At 40.6% G+C, this 20170-nt stretch overlaps 4 protein-coding genes across 6 annotated transcripts; 2 read left to right on the top strand and 2 right to left on the bottom strand.

The window, feature by feature from the left end:
- Positions 1-6: 6 nt before the first annotated feature.
- On the bottom strand, positions 7-3991 carry serping1 (serpin peptidase inhibitor, clade G (C1 inhibitor), member 1). Of its 2 annotated transcripts, none has more exons than XM_040186684.2 (11): positions 3837-3991; positions 3444-3561; positions 3166-3274; positions 2901-3068; positions 2473-2763; positions 2165-2380; positions 1552-1695; positions 1220-1423; positions 1004-1143; positions 615-837; positions 7-368 (listed from the first exon to the last, which is right to left on the bottom strand). In XM_040186684.2, the coding sequence occupies exons 1-11, from the start codon at positions 3974-3976 to the stop codon at positions 121-123; spliced, it is 2001 nt and encodes a 666-aa protein (XP_040042618.2). In that variant the 5' UTR covers positions 3977-3991; the 3' UTR covers positions 7-120. The 2 variants fall into 2 exon arrangements, with proteins under 2 accessions (XP_040042618.2, XP_040042619.2); XM_040186685.2 differs by having other exon boundaries at positions 3444-3608; positions 3837-3936.
- Positions 3992-5870: 1879 nt separating this feature from the next.
- tmem134 (transmembrane protein 134) lies at positions 5871-9214 on the top strand. Of its 2 annotated transcripts, XM_040186508.2 has the most exons (8): positions 5871-6172; positions 6570-6835; positions 6927-6994; positions 7075-7161; positions 7310-7386; positions 7953-7997; positions 8694-8747; positions 8860-9214. In XM_040186508.2, exons 2-8 carry the CDS (start codon positions 6614-6616, stop codon positions 8940-8942), a joined length of 636 nt encoding a protein of 211 aa, XP_040042442.2. In that variant the 5' UTR covers positions 5871-6172; positions 6570-6613; the 3' UTR covers positions 8943-9214. The 2 variants fall into 2 exon arrangements, with proteins under 2 accessions (XP_040042442.2, XP_077965134.1); XM_078109008.1 differs by lacking the exon at positions 7953-7997 and having other exon boundaries at positions 5945-6172.
- Positions 9215-9903: 689 nt separating this feature from the next.
- aip (aryl hydrocarbon receptor interacting protein) lies at positions 9904-13501 on the top strand. The gene is made up of 7 exons (XM_040186506.2): positions 9904-10157; positions 10739-10921; positions 11012-11200; positions 11549-11725; positions 11844-11985; positions 12310-12539; positions 12635-13501. Exons 1-7 carry the CDS (start codon positions 10059-10061, stop codon positions 12638-12640), a joined length of 1026 nt encoding a protein of 341 aa, XP_040042440.1. The 5' UTR covers positions 9904-10058; the 3' UTR covers positions 12641-13501.
- Positions 13502-14055: 554 nt separating this feature from the next.
- Positions 14056-17614, bottom strand: cdk2ap2 (cyclin dependent kinase 2 associated protein 2). The gene is made up of 5 exons (XM_040186509.2): positions 17352-17614; positions 16328-16483; positions 15834-15925; positions 15083-15203; positions 14056-14418 (listed from the first exon to the last, which is right to left on the bottom strand). The coding sequence occupies exons 2-5, from the start codon at positions 16380-16382 to the stop codon at positions 14351-14353; spliced, it is 336 nt and encodes a 111-aa protein (XP_040042443.1). The 5' UTR covers positions 16383-16483; positions 17352-17614; the 3' UTR covers positions 14056-14350.
- Between the last annotated feature and the right edge of the window lie 2556 nt (positions 17615-20170).

Raw genomic sequence — 20170 nt, 5'->3', positions numbered from 1 at the left:
TATAGGTTGTGTTGATAATGTGTTTATTCATCATCATCATCATCAAGCTCAGTGACTACTTGAAGCAAAGCTGCTACTGAGTTTATGTTGTGCTAATACAACAATAGATCCTCCTTTCTCTCACGGGTCGGTCACTCTGCCAATGAAGAGTGGCACGTTGGACGGGTCACTCCACAGCAGCATGATGAAAGGCCGCAGTGCAGAGAAGGACGGGAAGGAGCGAGAGTAAGACGTGCTGGTGACGGCCCCGGCCTCCACTCCTGTTTCGGTCAGGGAGAGGAAGGCTCTGTGTCTGGCATCGTCCAGAACAACCCTCTCCTCCGAGCAGAGACCACAAAAGTTGGCGTCCTCAAAGAGGGACGAAAGCCCTGGGAGGGGGGGTGGGGGGGACAGGGATAAAACAGTGCGGAAAGGTGCATTTAGGGAGGGAAAAAGAACAGACAGAAGCAAAGTGGATCAGATGGAAATCAAAGCACAGAAGGTAAAAAAAAAAGTCTTAACGGATGTCTACTAGCTGGAAGATAAAGCTCTATAAACTGAAACTTTCCATTTTTTTTGCAATATTTAGCTGAATGATTCTGACGGACAGAAAAGATGATGACATAAGAACAAACCTAATTTCTTGATAAGCGTGTTCATGTCTGTCTGGATATTCAGCCGAATTTGGGGCAGAGTGACCTCGACATGCTGCGGAGATGTTGCTTCCATTTGTTCTATCATTTGACGCACAGTCGTTTCTGTCATCCTCTCCTCCACCTGCTGCAGGTCCGTCACTTTGCTGGACTGAGGCAGCAGGACGTAAAGACTGGCATCTCCCGTGAGGGCGAACCTTGCCACCTATTGAAAAATAAAACACCTCTTACTGTTTAGCAGAGGTCTTTAATGTCCCACACTGTGGGCCCACTCATTTCTTCGAGGATATTCGTACTCTACACAGTATACTGTACGTCCGAGTTACTACATATGTAGAAATTTGGACACAATTTCACAGGATTTTTCTTACCTGTGCCTTCAGCTCAACAACGTAATTCATAGCCACCATGTATTTGGGGTGATAGAGGAGCGGCACCTTCACCATATCGCCATCCAGTTTTGTGAAAAGTCCTTTCTTGGGTTTCGTATCATACTTGACCTTCCACTGACCTGACAAACACATTGTACACTGTTCATTAGTTTCCACCATTTCCACATGAACACTCCCACACCTTAAGGCACTTACCATTAAAGGAGACAGCGTTGAGCAGCATCAGCTGAGTACTGGGTGGTACGGCGTCGACCAAGTGTTGGATTGTATTGTTAGTCTTATTGGCCACCCAGCTGTTGATCATCTGTGCGTTCTCCTCACTGGTTTCCAGCAACCTGGCGGGCTCCGCGTCATAGAACTGGATTGACTGGTTAGTAAAGGACCGGCTGAGGTTCATTTCTAAGGAAGAGAACGGAAAAACCACGATAAGCTGCGGAGATCGAGATCCTTTTGTTAAGCGCTCAGAATATCTGCATCTCTTTGACTGCAGAGGAGCCGTTTTGGATCTGAGCTCGTGACAGTAATACTTGGGTTGTAGTAGATCTGAGAAGCCATCTGCAAGGAACTGGCCAACTTCTCTCTCAGCTTCTTCATCTGGAGGTGAACACAATGGAAGTCATGAGGCAGACAGATAGCCCTCTCCATGGCTTTACGTGTGTCGTCCCTTGTACCTGAAGGTAACATGATGAAGAAAAGACAATGTAGGAAGATATATATATATATATATATATATATATATATATATATATATATATGTACTGCAGTTTGTGGTGACCGACTCCGGTCGCCCGTCAAAGTGAGGAACACAAAACAAGGACACATTCAGCCAAGCTCCACAGTTGTCAGACCATTGCATTGTAAAGTACTGTATACATAGATGTTATGCTAATTTCTTCATTTGTCAACAAATCCCATTAAAACCACCAAACCCTTTGTGTCCTCTCAATACTTTTGCTGTCTGTGGCTCATTAATGTGCTGCTAACAGAGGAGATAAAAGCACAGAGGAAATCATATATCAGACTTTGGACACCAGGGCAATACTTTCACTCATTTTTGGCTTTAGCCTTTTCATGGGAAACCACATTTTTGAGTATACAAGAATTATTCAAAATCATTGTGTACCTTTTTGTTTGTCTTACCTAACAACAAATGGGACAGCAACCCGCTGATACTCATTGGAGAGAAGAGCAAGTTGCTGGAGGGTTGTGATTCTCTGAGGTAAGAATACAGCTTCATGGAAAACCCCGTGATGGATTCCTGCAACATGGGCCCCGCTGTGCGACTGTTCCTGTCCTGGCAGGGCTCCCACGGTGTGGTGAAGCCACTGCAGGAGTGAGGAACAGCGGTAGGAGAAACTGAAAAAAATATTAAACAAAAAACGTTAAGTCTACATTAATGTAGACTAAAATTCAATTTGAGGTACATGAGAAAAGGTCACCAAACGTACCTTCAACAATGACATACACAGAGCTCAGACTCTCTCCCTCAGCAGACTGACATATGTAATTTCCAGCATCCTCCTTGACAATGTCTTTGATTAGGATGGCCTGATCGTGGTCCAGTGGATAAAGCCGTTCTACTCTGCTATCATCGTCTTCAAGGGGAAGCTGTGTCCTCTCGTCAAGATTTGTCTCTTTGAACCAAAGTGCATTGGTCTTGACTTGGTTGGAAGGTGGGAAATGGCACGGCAGGTGAGCACTGACGCCCTCAAATACCCTTATAGTATACTTAAAGAAGACTGCGGACAGAACCACGGACATTTTTTTAGAGTCAAGGTATTGCATAATGGTAAATATTGAATCGTTTTCTATGTACTCTATTCAAAATGTTTCAATATGTGTGTATAGTGAAAGAGTTGTGTGCGTCTATCTTCACCATCGACTGTGATGCGGTATGTCCTTGTCATCTCCATGTTGTTCTCCTTCGTCAGACACAAGTACTCGCCCTCGTTGGCAGCAGTAACCGGCGATAATGAGAGATACAAGCCGCCTTGTCGAACTCGAGGCGAGTCACGTGACTGGGCGATGACAGGCACATCTTCGCCTGCATTAAGAAAAGACCCAACTCAATACATATATATATATATATATATAACTGTACAGTCCAGTTCCGGTGGTAGTTAAAAAATACATAATAAGACCATTGAATTTCCAGGTGATGGCCGCTCCAGTGTAGCCAGTTTGAAACGAAAGGCAGGGCAGCTCCAGTGAGGAACCAGGTATCACCCGTAGATGTGTGCACGAGGAAAGCTAAGTGGAAAGACAGCGTTAAATCCATGTGAGCAAATGTTGGTGATTTCAAGCGTCGAGAAGGAGGGGGTTTAAGCCCTTAATACAATATTAGGTATTGAAGATAAATCAACATTCAACTTGAGCTACGGTGTAAGGAGCTCGTTCTGCATTGTTCTGGTAAGGTTACCTCCCAATTGAGCAGCAGCAAGAGCCAAAGCAAAGCCTTCGGTTTCATCTTCGGCGGCGAACAGAGCAGAGAGGGCAGGTTGGAGTCGGCCAGTTGTTTTGCAAGTGAGGATTTCAAACTGAATATGGCACCAAGCCGGAAAGAGGGTCAATAATGTGGTGCAATCTGTGAAACATGTTGCCCAATATTGAAACTTTTTAAACCGTACTAGTTTAGCTATAGCTTCCATTTGAAATAAATACACCATTAGGCTACTAGAGAGTAATGCCAACAACTTTGTGTAGGATGGATGGAGGATAAATTACAAAAGTAATGTAGTTTACACTGCAAATATTATCGCTTTGGTTCAAGAAAAATCAACAATAAAAAATTCACAAAACATTAAAAACTCACATCTTGAATTGAATGAATCCAAATTCAATTTCTGCCACACCCGTCACTGTCCGCTCTATACCAGCTCTGACTGTCTGCTCCTCAGAGCTATAATGCAATGACTTATCTGTGGTTATTGGTTTAGAGATGTTTATTTGCATAATGAAGGTCTTCTGACTTGCTGGAAATCACATGACTTCACATGTTGGCTAAAGGTATCAAGTTTATCATTTATTTTTCTGCTTTGCCTTTATTGCATTTATTTTTGCATGGAAAATATATAGTATTTTACATTACATTACATGTCATTTAGCGTTTATCCAAAGTGACTTACAATAAGTCAAACCCAGAAGAACAAGAAAGTGCAATTTCATCAAATAAGCCGATTTACAGCTTGCTATAGATAAGAGCCATTGTAAGTACAAGTCCTACAATTTGTTTAGTGTTTTTAGGTAGAGTCTGAAGAGGTGTGTCTTTAGTTTGCGGCAGAAGATGTAAAGAGTCTCTGCGGTCCTGATGTCATCAGAGAGCTCGTTCCACCATTTCGGAGCCAGGAAATATCAAGATAATATCAGTACTTCAGTCCATTTTTTTATACGTCAATCATAACAGCTCAGCTTGGCAAGTGAAATGAAGTTATTAGTAGCTGGCAGTCTCACTTTGGCTGACTCTCCGAAGGTCGCCCTTGAAACCCTTGGAACACTGGGAGAGGGGGGACTAGGGAGACTAGGGAGTCTGCACTACATGCCACTAAATACCAAACACACATTTTAAGGGTAAATTTGTGTTACTTTGAATGACTATACTTCGACATGAGAGACATGCTACTTTCTATTACGCTCCATTAATTTGAATAGTTAGTCATAGTTCTTACAGATTAAAGTTTTTTTTAGAAAAAAACAAACAAACAATACAAGGATCTTATCAAATGTATTGTTGTGTTGTTGATTAAACAAATCTACCTAACAATACATATAGAAGTAGAGCTGAGAGAATAGTGATAAAAAACTGAAATGCTATTTCTTGGTTCAGATTCTCACATTTTCAGATTGTGTCATTTCTTGGAAGAATGGGACATCCTCCTGTCCAACCAGCTCATCCTCCTGGGAGACTTTAACATCCAGACAGAGAAGTCATCTGACCTTTTACTCCTACTTTCTTCTTTTGCACTGTCACTCAGTCCCTCTCCTCCTACTCACAAAGCCGGCAATCACCTTGACTACATCTTCAGCATAAACTGCTCTGGCTCTAACCTCTCTGTAACTCCACTTCACGTCTCTCACCACTTCTTCATCTCTTCCGCTCTCTCTAACTAACGACTCCGTCCCATCAACTGACTCTGTATCTGTTTATTGCAACGTTCGCTCCCTCTCTCCCTCCTCTTTCGCCTCCTCTGGTTAATCTATTTTTTTACTAGAGAAATAGCTGACATACGCTGCTCTTTCTCAAACCCATTTCCTATTACTTGCGTCCCACCGACTTCACCTCGATCGCCCTCGCTTCCATCTTTTACCCCCCTGTCTCCAAACCAGGTCCTTACCTTAGTATCCTCTACCCGTCTGACCACCTGCCCTCTTGACCCCGTTCCATCCCATATTCTACAATCTATCGCTCCTCACCTTCTTCCTTACCTCACCTGTCTCATTAACTGCTCTCCGTTATCTGAAGGATGAAGGAAGAGTTAACCCTCTTCTGAAGAAACCCACCCTCAACCCATCTCTTCTTCCCTTTCTGTCCTAAACTCTTGAACGTGGGATTTTTAACCAACTCTTCTCCTATCTCCACCGTAACAACCCAAACTAAAAAAACAATTACCAAATTCTAGATAAAATAATTTATTATGAAAATGAATAGATGCAATATGATATAACATAGTTTTTTTCAAATTTTACTTTAATTTTACGCAACAACAATACAATCAAGCACACGCATGCATGTGTGATCAATGGTTCTCTAATTAGATAATAGTATCCTATGACATTAGCATATCACATTTTTCTACATTAAGCACTCTTAACTATTACTATTCTGAGAAAAAAACTTGGAAGTATTGTGTGTAGTATAGTTTTAGAACGTTCCTCTACCACACTGTGTCGATCGACCAACCGACACTCGATTAAGTAGCCTGACCTCTCGAAGATATCTTTGGGCGTAATCAGACATGAGTAGTCAATTACCGGGTTAAAAACAGAACGCGATCCTCAAAACTTTTGTAAAATCTTTTATCGATTTGCTCTCGAGATCAAAAGTGGTACGAAGGCTTGAAAGATAACGCGCAGTGTACAAATATGTGAACTGAGTGTTTACAAGTTGGAGTTGTTTTACAGCCTTGCCGCAGAAAGAGTTTACTCAAGAAAGTAAGTATTCCTCTTGGTCATCTGATCGACTAGCGGAAAAAAGCACCAACAATGGCCAGTTAGCCGCTGCTTTATTTTGAGTTAACTTTGACCCAGTCTGCTCGCAGGCCGAGTCGAAGCAGTACTGTAGATAATCCGGACGTGGATGGGCACATTCGCCCCTTTCTCTTTGTAAATATGAACCAACGTAACGTTAGTTAACGCTAAATGTGTTGCATAGGGGGAATATTGAGCGCTAGTTTATTTGTTTGCGCGTAACATTTTGCGTCATGTGTGCACGTGTTTAAGAAATGGCCGGGGTCTCCGGGGGGGAACGGATCCTTGATAATAAAAGTATTTAACAGCCATGAAATGTTTCTTCTTCTTCTTTTTTTTTTTTTTTTAACTGAATCAACAGTGAGCACCGAGCCGCAGGCCCTCAGCGCGTGAAAGGCTATCACCATGGCGACGCAGTTCAGTATCGATGATGCCTTTGTACTGGAGGGGGATGAGGAGGGAGCTGTGTCTGATGGAGAGCCGGAGGGATGGAAAGGCAGAGATAACGACCGAGAAGGAGGCGAGATGACATTTGGTCCTCTCGCTTTCTCCAAACCTCAGACTCAACCCTCACCTGCTGCTGCTGCTGCTGCTGGTTCTCCTGAACACAGTAACCTAAAATATCAGGTACACAGACATACAAAATAATAATATATGCGTTATGTGTGTGCATGTTTAATTAAAACTGCAACAACTTTCTTATCCGATGCATCTTCAGAATCTGGAAAACGAAGATGCCTTGGGCACCAATGGAAACTCCTCCTTCAATAATTTCTTCAAAATCAGGTGGGTGCTGTAGGTATAGTTTGTGATCGTAGACTTGCGTGTGCTCTTGAAGGTAAAGTGTGTCCCTGCTCTCTCCCCAGCGACCCTTCCACGCTGTCCTACTGCAGCTCCCAGTGGTCCTTCAGCACGTTGAGTTCAGTCACACAGCTGTCTGCACACTGCTGCGGGTCAGTCCAAACAACTCAAGCACACACACACACACACACACACACACACACACACACACACACACACACACACACACACACACACACACACACACACACACACACAACAACAGACAAACACATTTACCATAAAGAATGTTTTGCTCAGGTGGGTGTCCCATCCGATGGTGAAGAAAAACAGAAGAGTTGTTCTCGCTTCATTCCTTCTCCTCATCACTGGAGTTGGTGAGTCTTAACAGAGTTGTTTACTCATTACCTATAAAATATCCAACTAGAACGGTTTTGCTGTGACAAAGTCTTGTCTCAAAAAGGAATAATGTTATTTTAATTTGGTCTTAAGTGCCTGCTTTTTATCACATTTTCATAGGTTTTTTTTCTCATGAATAGGCCAGTGTCACATGAATAATGTATGTGACTAATGGCTCTGACCTTTTTAGAATAGTGGCTTGAAAGGAACAGTCAATGGTTCAGGAAATAAAATGTAGTACCTGTTTTTTCTTCTTCTTCTTGGATAAGGTAGATCCAATTTAAATGACCATAATGTCAAATCTTTATTCAAACTGCACTGACATTTTTGTGTGACATAAAAATGCTTCATATGAAATTGTGCTCCATTATTTTAACTTAAAGATAATTATTAGAACAGGTAGTTTGTTTAGTGTTGTGTCAGTCAGTGACATGCTTGGAATCATTTTTTCTTATTGAATATATATTTCATATGGACTCAACCCAACATTTCCTTCATAAGGATTGTACTGTGCTGTTGTAATATGTGTATTGTTTCATTTTAGCTCTTATTTTCACGGGTGTTGTCATACAGCTGAATCCAAATGCGGGTAAGGAAAAAATATAATGAACTATTTTTGTGTCTAGAAATGACACAATGAATCCGGTCCAGATTCCACATTATCAACAATAGATTAATTTATATCAACGAGCACATTATTTGCACGGTGGACACATTGAAAGAAGTTATCCCTTAAACCTCTGAAATGTATAGATTGTCAGAGCTGAGCTGATACCGCAGTAAAACAAATTTTTTATGAATAAAAATGCCTTCAAGATACAAATCAAAATTTCCGAACCACAGTCCTAACTCACATATTTGACGCAAAACTAAAAATTACAAAACCAACATTTCCGTAACATTTGTACTAGAAGAATACAGATTTGAATGTTTTCAACAGAGTCTATGAATGAGTGTTTTCTGTCCCGCTCATCTACCAGCTCCACATATACAAATGGGATGAAGGAATAGAGCTGGACAAAACCCTCTAACCTAAAATCAACCAACCAGTACAAACATTTAAACAGTGTAGCAAATTTCATTACCTTTGGACAGAGCCAGGATAGCTTTTTCCAGTGCTAAGCTAACTAGCAAACATGAGTGGTATCAATCCTCTAATCCAGCTCTTGACAACAAAAACATAATTTTCTCCCCAGGAACTTTCTTTTATTTGTGTGGTTTCATTGACCAGTGTTGATGACGGCTTATTTGCAAAGAGTTGTAACTAATAAAAGTGTCCTTATAGGGGTTTCAAGTGCTATTTTCTTTGTACCTGGATTTCTTCTCTTCATCCCGGGAGGTAAATGTATCCATTGTTTCCTACAATTTGTGTTGTTGGCCTTTTTCTGTACCACTAAATGCTTATCTTGTTTTCTTGATATTAACACTATCCTGACCTGTATGTCCTACAGTGTACCATGTGATATACATCAGCTGTGCTGTCCGGGGAAGGAGAGGCTTCAAATTATTCTACTTACCCTATTTTGAAAAATGACATTACATTTTCAGTACATTTATTTGTTTGCTATCTTAAAATGAAATGTGTTTTTTTTTCACTTGTAGCACATGTATGTACACATGGTTGTTTTTTCTTGTCATTGTAATGACCACTACTAATTCAACCACTCCGTGCATTCACTATGTTTTCACTACATGAACTGATATTGCTGTAATTGTCCACAAAAAGACGGAGATTGGTCCTGCCTGTGTTTTTATGTTGTGTGAATGATGACTGTGAAATTATAATAAAACTTTTTGTACATTTTATTTTGTGCCAATTGAGATTTTTTTCCAATTAAGGTTAAAGTAAGTTTTTAACCAGTATGTCTCTAAAGCAAATTACACTGATGCAGGATTTTTTTCCTGACATAAAACACTGACTTTAAAGGCCGTATTACAGGTGCTGGCCATATGCGTTATACAAGACAAAAGCTTTCAGCCTATTCCTAAATTTGGCTGCTTCCCTTTCTTAAAATGGGAGCTTGTTCCAATGCGAGAAACGCTTCATAGCTGAAGGCTTACAAGAGATGACACATTAATACTGTGTAAGATACAAGTCACAAAACTTCACAAGTTGAGATCAAAACAAAGGCTGAGTTTGAAGATGAGTGTGTTGCAAGCGAGACAATTAACTGTAAACGTTGTGACTTGGATATACAGTTCTTGCCGTTTTGAATTACGAAAGTCAAACCAGCACAACAGCAAAGGGAGGAAGGTATTATACAATAGGCAATGTAAACTTACTCTGATTTGGAATAAACTGATCAGGATAAGAAACTGGTGTGACATTTAGACTGCAGATTTAGGGTTACATGAAACAAGAAACAATGCATCCACCATATAGATAAAGAAGTTGCACCCTTAACCTACAAGTGTATTTTCTTAACAAACTGCAAAACTCATACTGTGAATAGTGATTCATCGATGTGGAAATCGTGATTAATCTACTAAGTAAATAGTAGACAGAATTATTATCTGACATAGTCTTGCGCCACAGAGCCTTTACTGGCACTAGGGGGCGCTCTAAGGCGCAAAGCGAAGTCTGACGAAACGAGCAGCCCGGCGGCTTCGGCAAACATCGTCATCCGTCGTTAATGAGACTCGGTCAAGGATGGAGGAAGAGGCACGCAAGCTTCTCGAGGAAGGAATAATAAAGAAAGTGATCAGCCCTGGTAGAGGAGAGCTATCTACATTCCCCAATGGCACCAAGGTAAAACTAGAGTGTGTCGAAGGTTGGAACTGTAGTGTCCGGTACGCTGAATTAGTTTTAAGAAATGCGATGAAGCACTTTAGCTGATGCTAACAGTAGCTAGCTAACCCATTAGACTCGTTAGATGGTAACGTGAACGTAACAGCAAACGCAACGCGCTACTATTCTGGCACCGCAGACTCTCACGGAAACGTCGCTCCCTTGTTGTGTTTAAAGCCTTTGATTTGTTTGATGCTGACTAACCTTTTTTTTTGCTGGTTTACATTTTTTCCCCTTATTTTTTCATCTGATGGAAAGGCAGGGGGTGGGACAGGATGGCATGTGTTTATGCACGCTGATTGGTCGGCATACTACGCCAGTCCACTTTCCGTTGTTGTGATTGGTCAGAATCGGATGGAGCGTAGACACTTCGTCAGGCCTGTGAGATCCGTACAGATTGCCCTTTGGTTTCTCGTAAACAAGCTCGATGTCGTCTCGTTCAAACGGTGCTGTCATTTTCAGTTATTTAACCGGATAGCTCTGTCGAGCAGTGTGAAATGTGTTTTAATGTCGTCCCTGTCCGTCCTATATTTGTTTACCAGGTGGTCTTCCACTACCGCACCAGCCTGTGTGATGGCAAAGTGCTGGATGACTCCAGAACCATGGGGGGCCGCAGCAAACCCATGGAGCTCATCTTGGGCAAGAAGTTTAAACTAGCTGTGTGGGAGAGAGTGGTCATCACCATGAAACAAGGCGAAGTGGCAGAATTTACCTGTGACAATAAGGTTAGTGAGCTGGCAAGTTGGGATGGAGCGGCAGTCATGTTCTGTTCTCTGTTCTTTCTGTGCATTTACCATTTGTAATGTATTCTTTAGCACACAGCACTTTATCCGCTCGTGTCCCAGTCCTTGAGAAACATCAGTGCTGGTAAGGACCCCCTGGAGGGCCAGAGGCACTGCTGTGGCATTGCTCAGATCCATTCCCACCACTCTCTGGGGCACAAGGACCTGGATGAGCTTCAGGCCAATCTGCAGCCTCTGGTCTTCTCCATCGAGCTGCTGGAGGTGAGAAGTCAAGAGGAGAACCTGGAGTTTAATACCATTGGTGCTCATTGTATTGGGTTCCATTCAGAGTTGCAAACTCAGTATTGTTAAGATGTTCTTCTCTATTCTATCACACAGTAGCTGAGTTTTGGTACCACTACCAGCACCCTTTTTTATATACCTTTCTTTGACATGTGTTATTTTCAAACCATTGTTGTGGGGGAAAAGAAGTAAAGGTTCTTAAAACTCATCACTGAAACAAGATTATTTTCCACAGATAATGTGTCGATGTGAATCTCATAAACTTGCTGTGTGCTCCAAAGCACAACTGCCCCCCCTGTAAGGTCTTTTATTTCTTTCCCTGCTCAGGTTCTGCCTCCAGGATCGTTCCAGCTTGATGTGTGGGCTATGACGGACGAAGAGAAACTCGAGCTTGTGCCTCAGATCCACGAGGAGGGCAACATGCTTTTCAAAAAGGGCCAAATTAAGGAAGCCACAGAGAAGTACTACAATGGCATTGCCTGCCTCAAGAATCTGCAGATGAAGGTTAGAGCATCGTGGAATCCCAGCTGACCGGAGACCAGCTTTTACAATATCCATTTATTTCTAATTCTAAGCACTTAAATATGCAAACCTTTCTGTGATCTTTGGTCTCGCATTTAAGGAGCACCCTGGGGATGAATCGTGGGTGAAGTTAGACCTTATGATCACACCGCTGCTCCTCAACTTCTGCCAGTGCAAGCTCCTCCAGGGGCAGTACTACGAAGTCATCGAACACTGCTCGTCCATAGTCTTTAAATATGAGGGTAAGGCTTGGTTGTTGGTGCTGTACATAGTTTGTAGATTGATACCATTGAATTAAACTATGTTGTTTCAGGGTTTGAGTCCGCCACATAAAGTGTAGTACAAAGTGATGGCTTAATCATGTGGCAAATACATCTCTAAATTGCATTTTAAAGCTAGTTGGGAAGATTTATTTGTAATGTAAAAACATTAAACCTGTTTTAGCTACCATGCCATGTAATAGCATGACCATAACATAACCCAAGAGCACATTTTTCAAAATACTATAAACTGCCATTTGTTTTTTTTAGGACAGTCTATTCATTTAATTTTCCCCTTGCTAATAGACAATCTAAAGGCCTTCTACAAGCGAGCTAAGGCCCACGCTGCAGTGTGGAATGAGGTGGAGGCACGAGCAGACTTTGATAAGGTGTTGGAGCTGGACCCCTCTCTGGCACCATCTGTCGCCAAGGAGCTGAAGGCCATGGAGGAGAAGATCCGCACCAAAGAGAAAGAGGAGAAGGGACGCTACAAAGGCCTGTTCAACTATAACGCACAACCAGCCACTGCCACTACAGTCAGTCTACTCTAAGTTGTATTTCTTATATCTGCAAATCTCCAATCTGGATCTAGTGTAGGGATTCAGAGGTGTCTGTTCTTTCCTTCTCGCAGGGTTGAATCTTACAGTGGGATCGAGAGGACGCCTGTGGATTTCATGATTGGAGGAGAAACAGCGCTCACTGCTGTTTTGTTTTTTTATCCACGCATCCAGGCCAAAAAACTGTTGCCAGTCAGCCCTCCATGGAACACGCAAAAATATTCTCAAAGGAATCAGGTTCTACATGCAGAGTCACGCATATGTACGACGGAGCGATTTGGATTGCTGCCTTATGCCCTTTCTCAAAGTAATATTAAGTTCCATGATTAAGGCAGGCTGACATTATCAGCTTGACATACTTAAAAGTCCAGAATCCCAGGTATGCACTTGACGATGCAAACAGCATCATCAATTTAGAGCGTCATACTTTCCAATCTTTAATAATCTTGTTTGTTCTTCACTTGGCCCATTATGGCTTCTGAAATGTCAGCACTCTCGGTAAATAACTTGCGCACATTAAAGAGCGATTACCGACAGCATGTTATCCTTTTCACAGGATTTTTTTTAAACAAGTAGTTTTAAGTATTTTTATGTTGTCTTGCTTTCTCTGAAATATGAGCACTGCTGTTTTGAAGATCCTAAAATGATTCAAACCACGATTTGGGTTGATGCGACTGGGAAACCAAGATGTCTTGCGACAATCATCATACAACACACAAGGACTTGTGTCTTATATTCACTTTTCCTTTGAACTTAGTTCATTGTGTATCATTATTGTCAAGATGCACTCAACGCAGCGCTCACTATCTACTTCACTTGCTAATAAAGAGATACTCATCACCCTTGTTGTGAAGCAGCGGGTTGTTAGGCCAACCTTTCTGAAGCGAGGCGTTCTTGAGTTTGTCAATTATGTAAATGACAATAAATGTGTTTATCCCCAATTTGCATTTTACTTATTTATATTTGACATTCAAACGTAATTCATAAAAACAAACATTCTCCATTGTATTCTAGAGTAACATTTTGTAAGTATTTAAAAAAGGAGCCCATTACTGATTAGGCCATTTTCACAGCAGCCATTTTGACATCAAAGGAAGATATAAACTTGTGTAATTGATTCAATTAACTACAGTCCCATTTTATTTATTCCATAGAAATCTATTTCACAAATGAAACAAACACTGAAAGTATTTTTTTCTGTTATTTAATTAAGATATACATAACTGCAAAAATCCGGTTTACAAAATTTCCATACTAACAAATTGACTTGAGATGTACAGTGTTTTGAGGATCGAGAAACGTGTAATGTGTGTTCACATTACCTTAAAGCAAAGCAAGGATGGATAGAAATGGTCTATTGAAAATGTCCCAATCAACTTAACATTCAGGGGTTGATCCAAAAACAAACTTGAGCAATGGTAGAGTTGCAACATAAATTTCATCTTTGAAAAATGCAGACTTTTTGGCTTGATTTCCATTATTGAGCAAATACTACTTCAAATATTACCATCCATTTTAATAAGGTTTTCACACACAGCTAACATTTCAATTGTTTAGAAATTCACCAAATTAAATTTAAAAATGAATACAAAATTGCATTTCGCCTAAACAGAAAGTTTAACACCGGGAACAATGGAGACAAGAAGGTCGTAATGCATCTATAAAATCCTTTTGAGAAAAGAGCAAAATGTGAAAAGATCTGGTTGGAAAACAGACGATGGGGATCTGAATGAAGACCAGGTTTTTTTTTATAGGGAAAGAATGAAGAGTGAAGGGAGCTTTTGAAAAGGTTATGTGCGGGCACTTCTCTCCGTCTCTGCAAGACACTCCCTGACCAGTGCACGGGCGTGGATTATACCTGGAAAAGACCGACACACGGTGCAAGGAGGCATTAAATCAACAGTTTGACATTCATGGGATGTCTTATACGTCTAGTAAAACTAATCTAATTCATCCAATACAGCCTTTATAGCTGAGATAACTATTGGCATGCAGGAAAACTGCAGGTCAAATTAGAGGCAAAATTAAGTTCTGCTGACTTTTTGAATTGACACAACAGCAGCAGAAGCTACTGAGGTTTCCTAATGCATGTGATTCTATTTGAATCACAACAGTCCATTACTTCATATCTATCTGGATTTAAAAACATGGAAATAAATGGTGAGTAGCATAATAATAAGTTTAATTCTTGAACCTTCTCATGTTATGTTGACAATGGCCGTAGTTCCGCTTTGTTTGGTGTGCACACATCCAACTGCTGTATGTGTAGTAAAGACTAATAAGAATAATGATAATATCAAAATTTTCTTTTTGTTTGTACATTCAAATCCAATGTAAATTACAATTAATGAGACACGTTTGTTCCAGTTGGCATAATTATCTACAAAAGTACAAAAATATATTCAGTTTAAATTATGTATCCCAAACATCAGACAACCACCAGCAAGGTTTTGATCTACAGGTGTCTATTAGAAAAACATATTTCCAATCTGTTTAGATTGGAATGTTAAGAGTCAAAATACCTCTCTTTAGCCTCTCCATAGCACTCTTGCTCCCAGCGTACGTCGGCCTGATCTCACGGCTCATTTCCTCAATGACAGAGAGAAGCTCACTGTAGGTGGATCCTTGAGAAACTTTGACTGGCTGTGTGTGTAATTTCACAAACAAGTCATGTTTGGGGAAGACAATAAATAGAGAATTTACTTTTGTTACAGCTGGAAATAAAAATAAAAACAACAAACACCTTTTCCTTTTAGACACATGAACCCATTGTTCAGCCTCCACATGGAAAAAGATGGTCAAACCAGCCCTCACTTTGTTTCGCGGTAGATGAATAAAGGAATGTGTGAACTGACTTCAAATGAATGAATGGGAAATTGAATGAATTATGTAAATGACTCTTCCAACTTAATCATAAACGACTATTTCCAAAGAAGAGGTTTACTTCAAAATAAAAGCCCACCAACTCTGTGTGCCACTCAGACTATATTGGCACATGATTTTGATGTGTAATTTCAAAATTAAAGCCCCTGAAAGCAGTGCTCCTTTTAAATTTTGATTAATTTATTACAGCATTCATGCTGATATGATTATACATATAAAAGAAATGGATCAAATAGTTATTTCACGTAAAATATATTAAGATGTATTGTGTTTCAGGACATAGCTTAAAAAATGCTATATATTCTTCAGCCTTTTGTGTGTATGCACTGCCAAATACAACATTACAGCATGAATAACCCTTATTATCCCTGTCTTATCCCTTAGACATACCTGAACAAAGCCCATGGAGGGTGGGCCAAAGTCACTAAAAGCTGGCCGAAAGTTGGACGACGAGGGCAGGGATGGAGAGGGCACAGAGGAGCCTAGACAGAAGAAGGGAATGGATGTAACACACAATGGGTTCAAGTTGTAACACTAACAATAGTGAGAAGAAATTCTTCTGAAACCTTTTATTTGATCTCAGTAGTGTCTAAATATTCATTATTGGTATGAACCGTGATGCAATGAGAGAAAGTCCAAAATACAAATACGGTGAGTATCTTAGGTTTAACCATCAATTATTTGAACTATTATAACAGCGTGATGATATGGTTTTTTTGCATTATAATATTGGCTAGACTACCTCCTCAAGCTTTATAATGGTAATTAAGAGTGTTGAGCAAAAATAAGTCCCACGGCCATTGACATCGCTTAACGTGGTTTACACCCATAACACGGATGCCAATCGGCCAATAACTGCGTGTCCAGCCGGGTGGTGTAAGGACCTGGGGGTGTGTGGTTGGAGCCGGATGGCGCAGGGGCGATGGGTTTGTAACTCATGGCGATTTCGGCAGGCAGCTCCCCGTACGATGCGCCGCTTCCTTCGCTCCCGTCAACCCGGTGCTTATACAGCTTTACTGGTGGTTTTGAGCTCCTAAGAGCTGATTAAAAGACAACAAACAGAAACACAATAAAAGGTTTAACGTGTCTAAATAATCATCTTCAGAATAACCAACCAATAACCAACAGATGATATAGAAAGGGATAGAACAATGAACGTCCCCGTTCCCCTTTAACTGTTAAATATGAACAAATTGGTTGCTTGTTTTTCTGCATATTCTGGGAACCAAATACATCTCTGACTGATACTGGAAGAACCACCTTAGGGCCTCTGGTAGTGGTCTGGTAATCATCTCCAGTCTAAATTGATCACTTATTTACCAACCCCACTGATCATTATCATGTCATAGCTTGTACTTTATCACCCGGTTGTTTGTGTCCAGCAATAAAGTGTTCTGCATCCTTTCAAACGCGTGTTTAACGTTTTATTTTTTGTGCATTTTGTACCACATGAAGGGAAAATCAACCGAACGCATTTTATTTCCTTATGACACATGAATATGATGTGGATCTAACCGGTTTCGTGTGTCCGGTTTTACAACCCCCCCCCCCCCACCACACACACACACGCACACACACGCACACACACGCACACACACACAGGGAGGATTATCTGAATCCTCGGTCAGCACGGTACAGAGACAGGTGGTGCCGAGTGAAACGAAAGCTGACGTGACGTTAGTTTCAGTGGAAGGTGCCGAGCTAACGAACGTCGCTACTTGGTGATGTTAGCTAGATTAGCTAACAGTCACCGGCTAGCATAACAACACAAGTAACGTTAACAGTTAACGTCAAAGGCAAAATAGTCGCAAAAAAAATGACAATTCACGCACAGGCGGTGAACGACACGGAGGTTACTTAAACCTTGACAAGACTAGAAATTATTCAAAAGAGTGTGATTTGAATTACCTTTATAAGGAGACTAGAAATCCTCTGTGGGAAGCGAGACTCTGAGTGAGTCTGCGCAGTAGAGACGCGTAGTGAACTCACGCGCTGTTTTCCTTTTTTTCCTTTTAGAGCGATGCGATTGGCTGACGGACGGACCTATAAGGTGTTGTCATCATATAAGGTGTTGTCATCACGAGGGAAAAGCCACAACAGCACAAACGCACTACAGTACAGGTCAAATGTGTGAATCGACGTGTGTCTGATCGGCTGAGTATCAACTGGGCGATGTGGTAACGCTGTCATCCTTATTGCATTCATTCCATTACAGCATAACGTGAAAGAGGCAGAAAGAAAGACTCTGAGGTCCGGAAGGCACTTAGATCTTGCACATCCGAAGAACACAAGGGAATATAGTTAGTTAGGAAATAAAAAATATTTTCTCCTTGCATTCAATACTGTTTAGATAAAAGACTGTAGCCCCTGCATATTTAGAGAAAGAAGATACATTCAATTCAACATTAAGTGCCAATATTGTCCTGTAACAAAACAAAATGGTTTGAGACCTCAAGTTCAAAACCAACATTTTCTGTAAATAGCATGACATTACTTTCAGCTTGAAGCGAACTGGGTTGAGGAACTAAATGGTGCTCGTATAATGTTGTCCACCAGAGGATGTGAGGAACCAAGTTTCCCTTTGCCTCATCTTCATTATATCCTCAGATCACGAGCATATTCAGAGGGGAGTTTGCGGACTAATAACCTCAATCTATTTCCATGTTCCTGCAAAGGTTAAATAAACCATAAATGCAGACTCTCAAAACTAAATTAACATCGGTTTTATCTGCAAAAGGACCACATCATTTTGTGACTTCTCATTTGACTAGACACGGAACCCTCGGTGGGGGTCAGACGACGTTATTGTGCAGAATAAATCCGCTGAAGGTGATTAATCCAGTAATTTGATTCGTAACGTACTTTTAAGCCATATAAGGAAGCCAAATGTTTCTATTGTTCTGATAATTGTAGTCTACTTATAGCATCAAATCGAAAAATGAAAGGGTAGAGTACATTCTGTGTGTCCCACAATGGTTGTCATATCTTATTGACAAGTTACTCCTCCTTTTTTGTGCAGGATGCATCTTTTGAAAAGAAACTTCACACTGAACAACATATTTAACTTTAAGCATCACAACTACAGTGTTTTCATGGATTGGGTCAAAATGAATCAGGGCAGCGGGGTTAAGGCTGGATGTTATAATAATACTTTAGTTTTTTATAGCACTTTTCTGGGTACCCAAAGACACTTTACAGTGAAAGGCAAGAACCCCCCCCCCCCCCAGAAAATGTTATATGGTAATTAAACTCATCCACCTTTCTCAACCACCCTGTGTGGTTTCCGAGGTCTTTATGCTTCCTTGTTCATGATTATGTGGATTACATATGAACAGATTTAATGGAGTATCTTTGAATTACAGTGCTTTGATTTGTGTTATTAGCTAAAGCTACAAACGCTGGCTGCATGAATGCTGTGATAGTTTGGCTTATTTTGACAAGAGAACACGAAATGTGCCAGATGTAATGCATGAGCATTCCTCAGCTGCTCAAGATGGTACCTCAAAAACATTTTCAAAAAGATTGGCAGGTGTGTGATAGAAATAACTAGTACCTTTGGCCTCTACCAACAGGTGGAGATGATTCACGATTTTCTTTTTTGTGATGATATTTCCTGGTCAAAAGAACATCTAAGAAAGAAGAAACTAGCCGAATTCGTTGAATGAACTCAAACCGCGACACGGAACTGGGACAAAGAAGTGACATTGGGTGAATCAGCTCAATGGCTTTCATTTTTTCCATTCCATGTTTGAACCAAAAGGTTTTCATCTGTTGGAAACATTCCATACTTTCAGACCTGATGTGGATCATCCTTTTCAGGCCTGGTTCACAACTGTTGAATAACACAGACTTTAAAACCTTTGAAAATGTGTCCTCATTACAGTACAAATTATGCAGTTCTATATCTGCGGAGCCCTGACTTCTAAGTTGTAATGTACTGTTCTCCATCTGATTGAGCCGATGTCTCATGTTTGGCTTTTGGGGCAAATGTGTGCTATTTTTTATTCTTTTTTTAATTCCAGATCACTGTATGCCAATGAGGCGGGTGTGTGTTGAGTTAGTTTAAACTCAATAGAACAGGATATATAATATGCCTGTGGTGCAATATTATTTTGGGTAGTGGACAAAGATTGAGACAGATGAGATAACGTCACACCCTGCCCGACAATTTGGTTCAGCTTTCTAAAATTATGTAATTTACTTTTGAATCATTTATTTTCAAAGGTTGGAGAATTTTAAGTCATAAGTAAAAACCTAACATATTTTGACTACATAGTGGTTGTCACGATTTGATATCAACAAGAGCTGAATTAATGACACAAACACCTGCTTTGATGTGACACAATATTCTGCTCAGTGTGATTTCAGATAATAAAAAATGCCTTTTGCTGAACATGAAGGACTGCAGCTACAGGTCGTGAGCACAGAATTTCCATGACCAGAAAACCACTTACCACCGTAATTGGCCTTCAGAATGATTACCATCACAATTTGTTTTAAATATACCTCACTGTCTTGAGAAAAAGAACACAAGGTTGTTTGAGAAACACATTACGTGTCATCTAGGTGACACTTTTATCCAAAGCGATTTATAAGACAATAATTGCATTTCAACCATAAGGATACAAACCCAAAAGAACAAGAAACAAGAACGACATGAAGTCCATGAACGACATTTTTGAAGAGTGTTGGAGACGTATTGAGAGTTTAGATATGCGCTCGATTAT

This window comes from Gasterosteus aculeatus, chromosome 9 (assembly GCF_964276395.1).
Source record: "Gasterosteus aculeatus chromosome 9, fGasAcu3.hap1.1, whole genome shotgun sequence".
Lineage (NCBI taxonomy): Eukaryota > Metazoa > Chordata > Actinopteri > Perciformes > Gasterosteidae > Gasterosteus > Gasterosteus aculeatus.
This window is presented reverse-complemented; position numbering and strand designations above follow the sequence as displayed.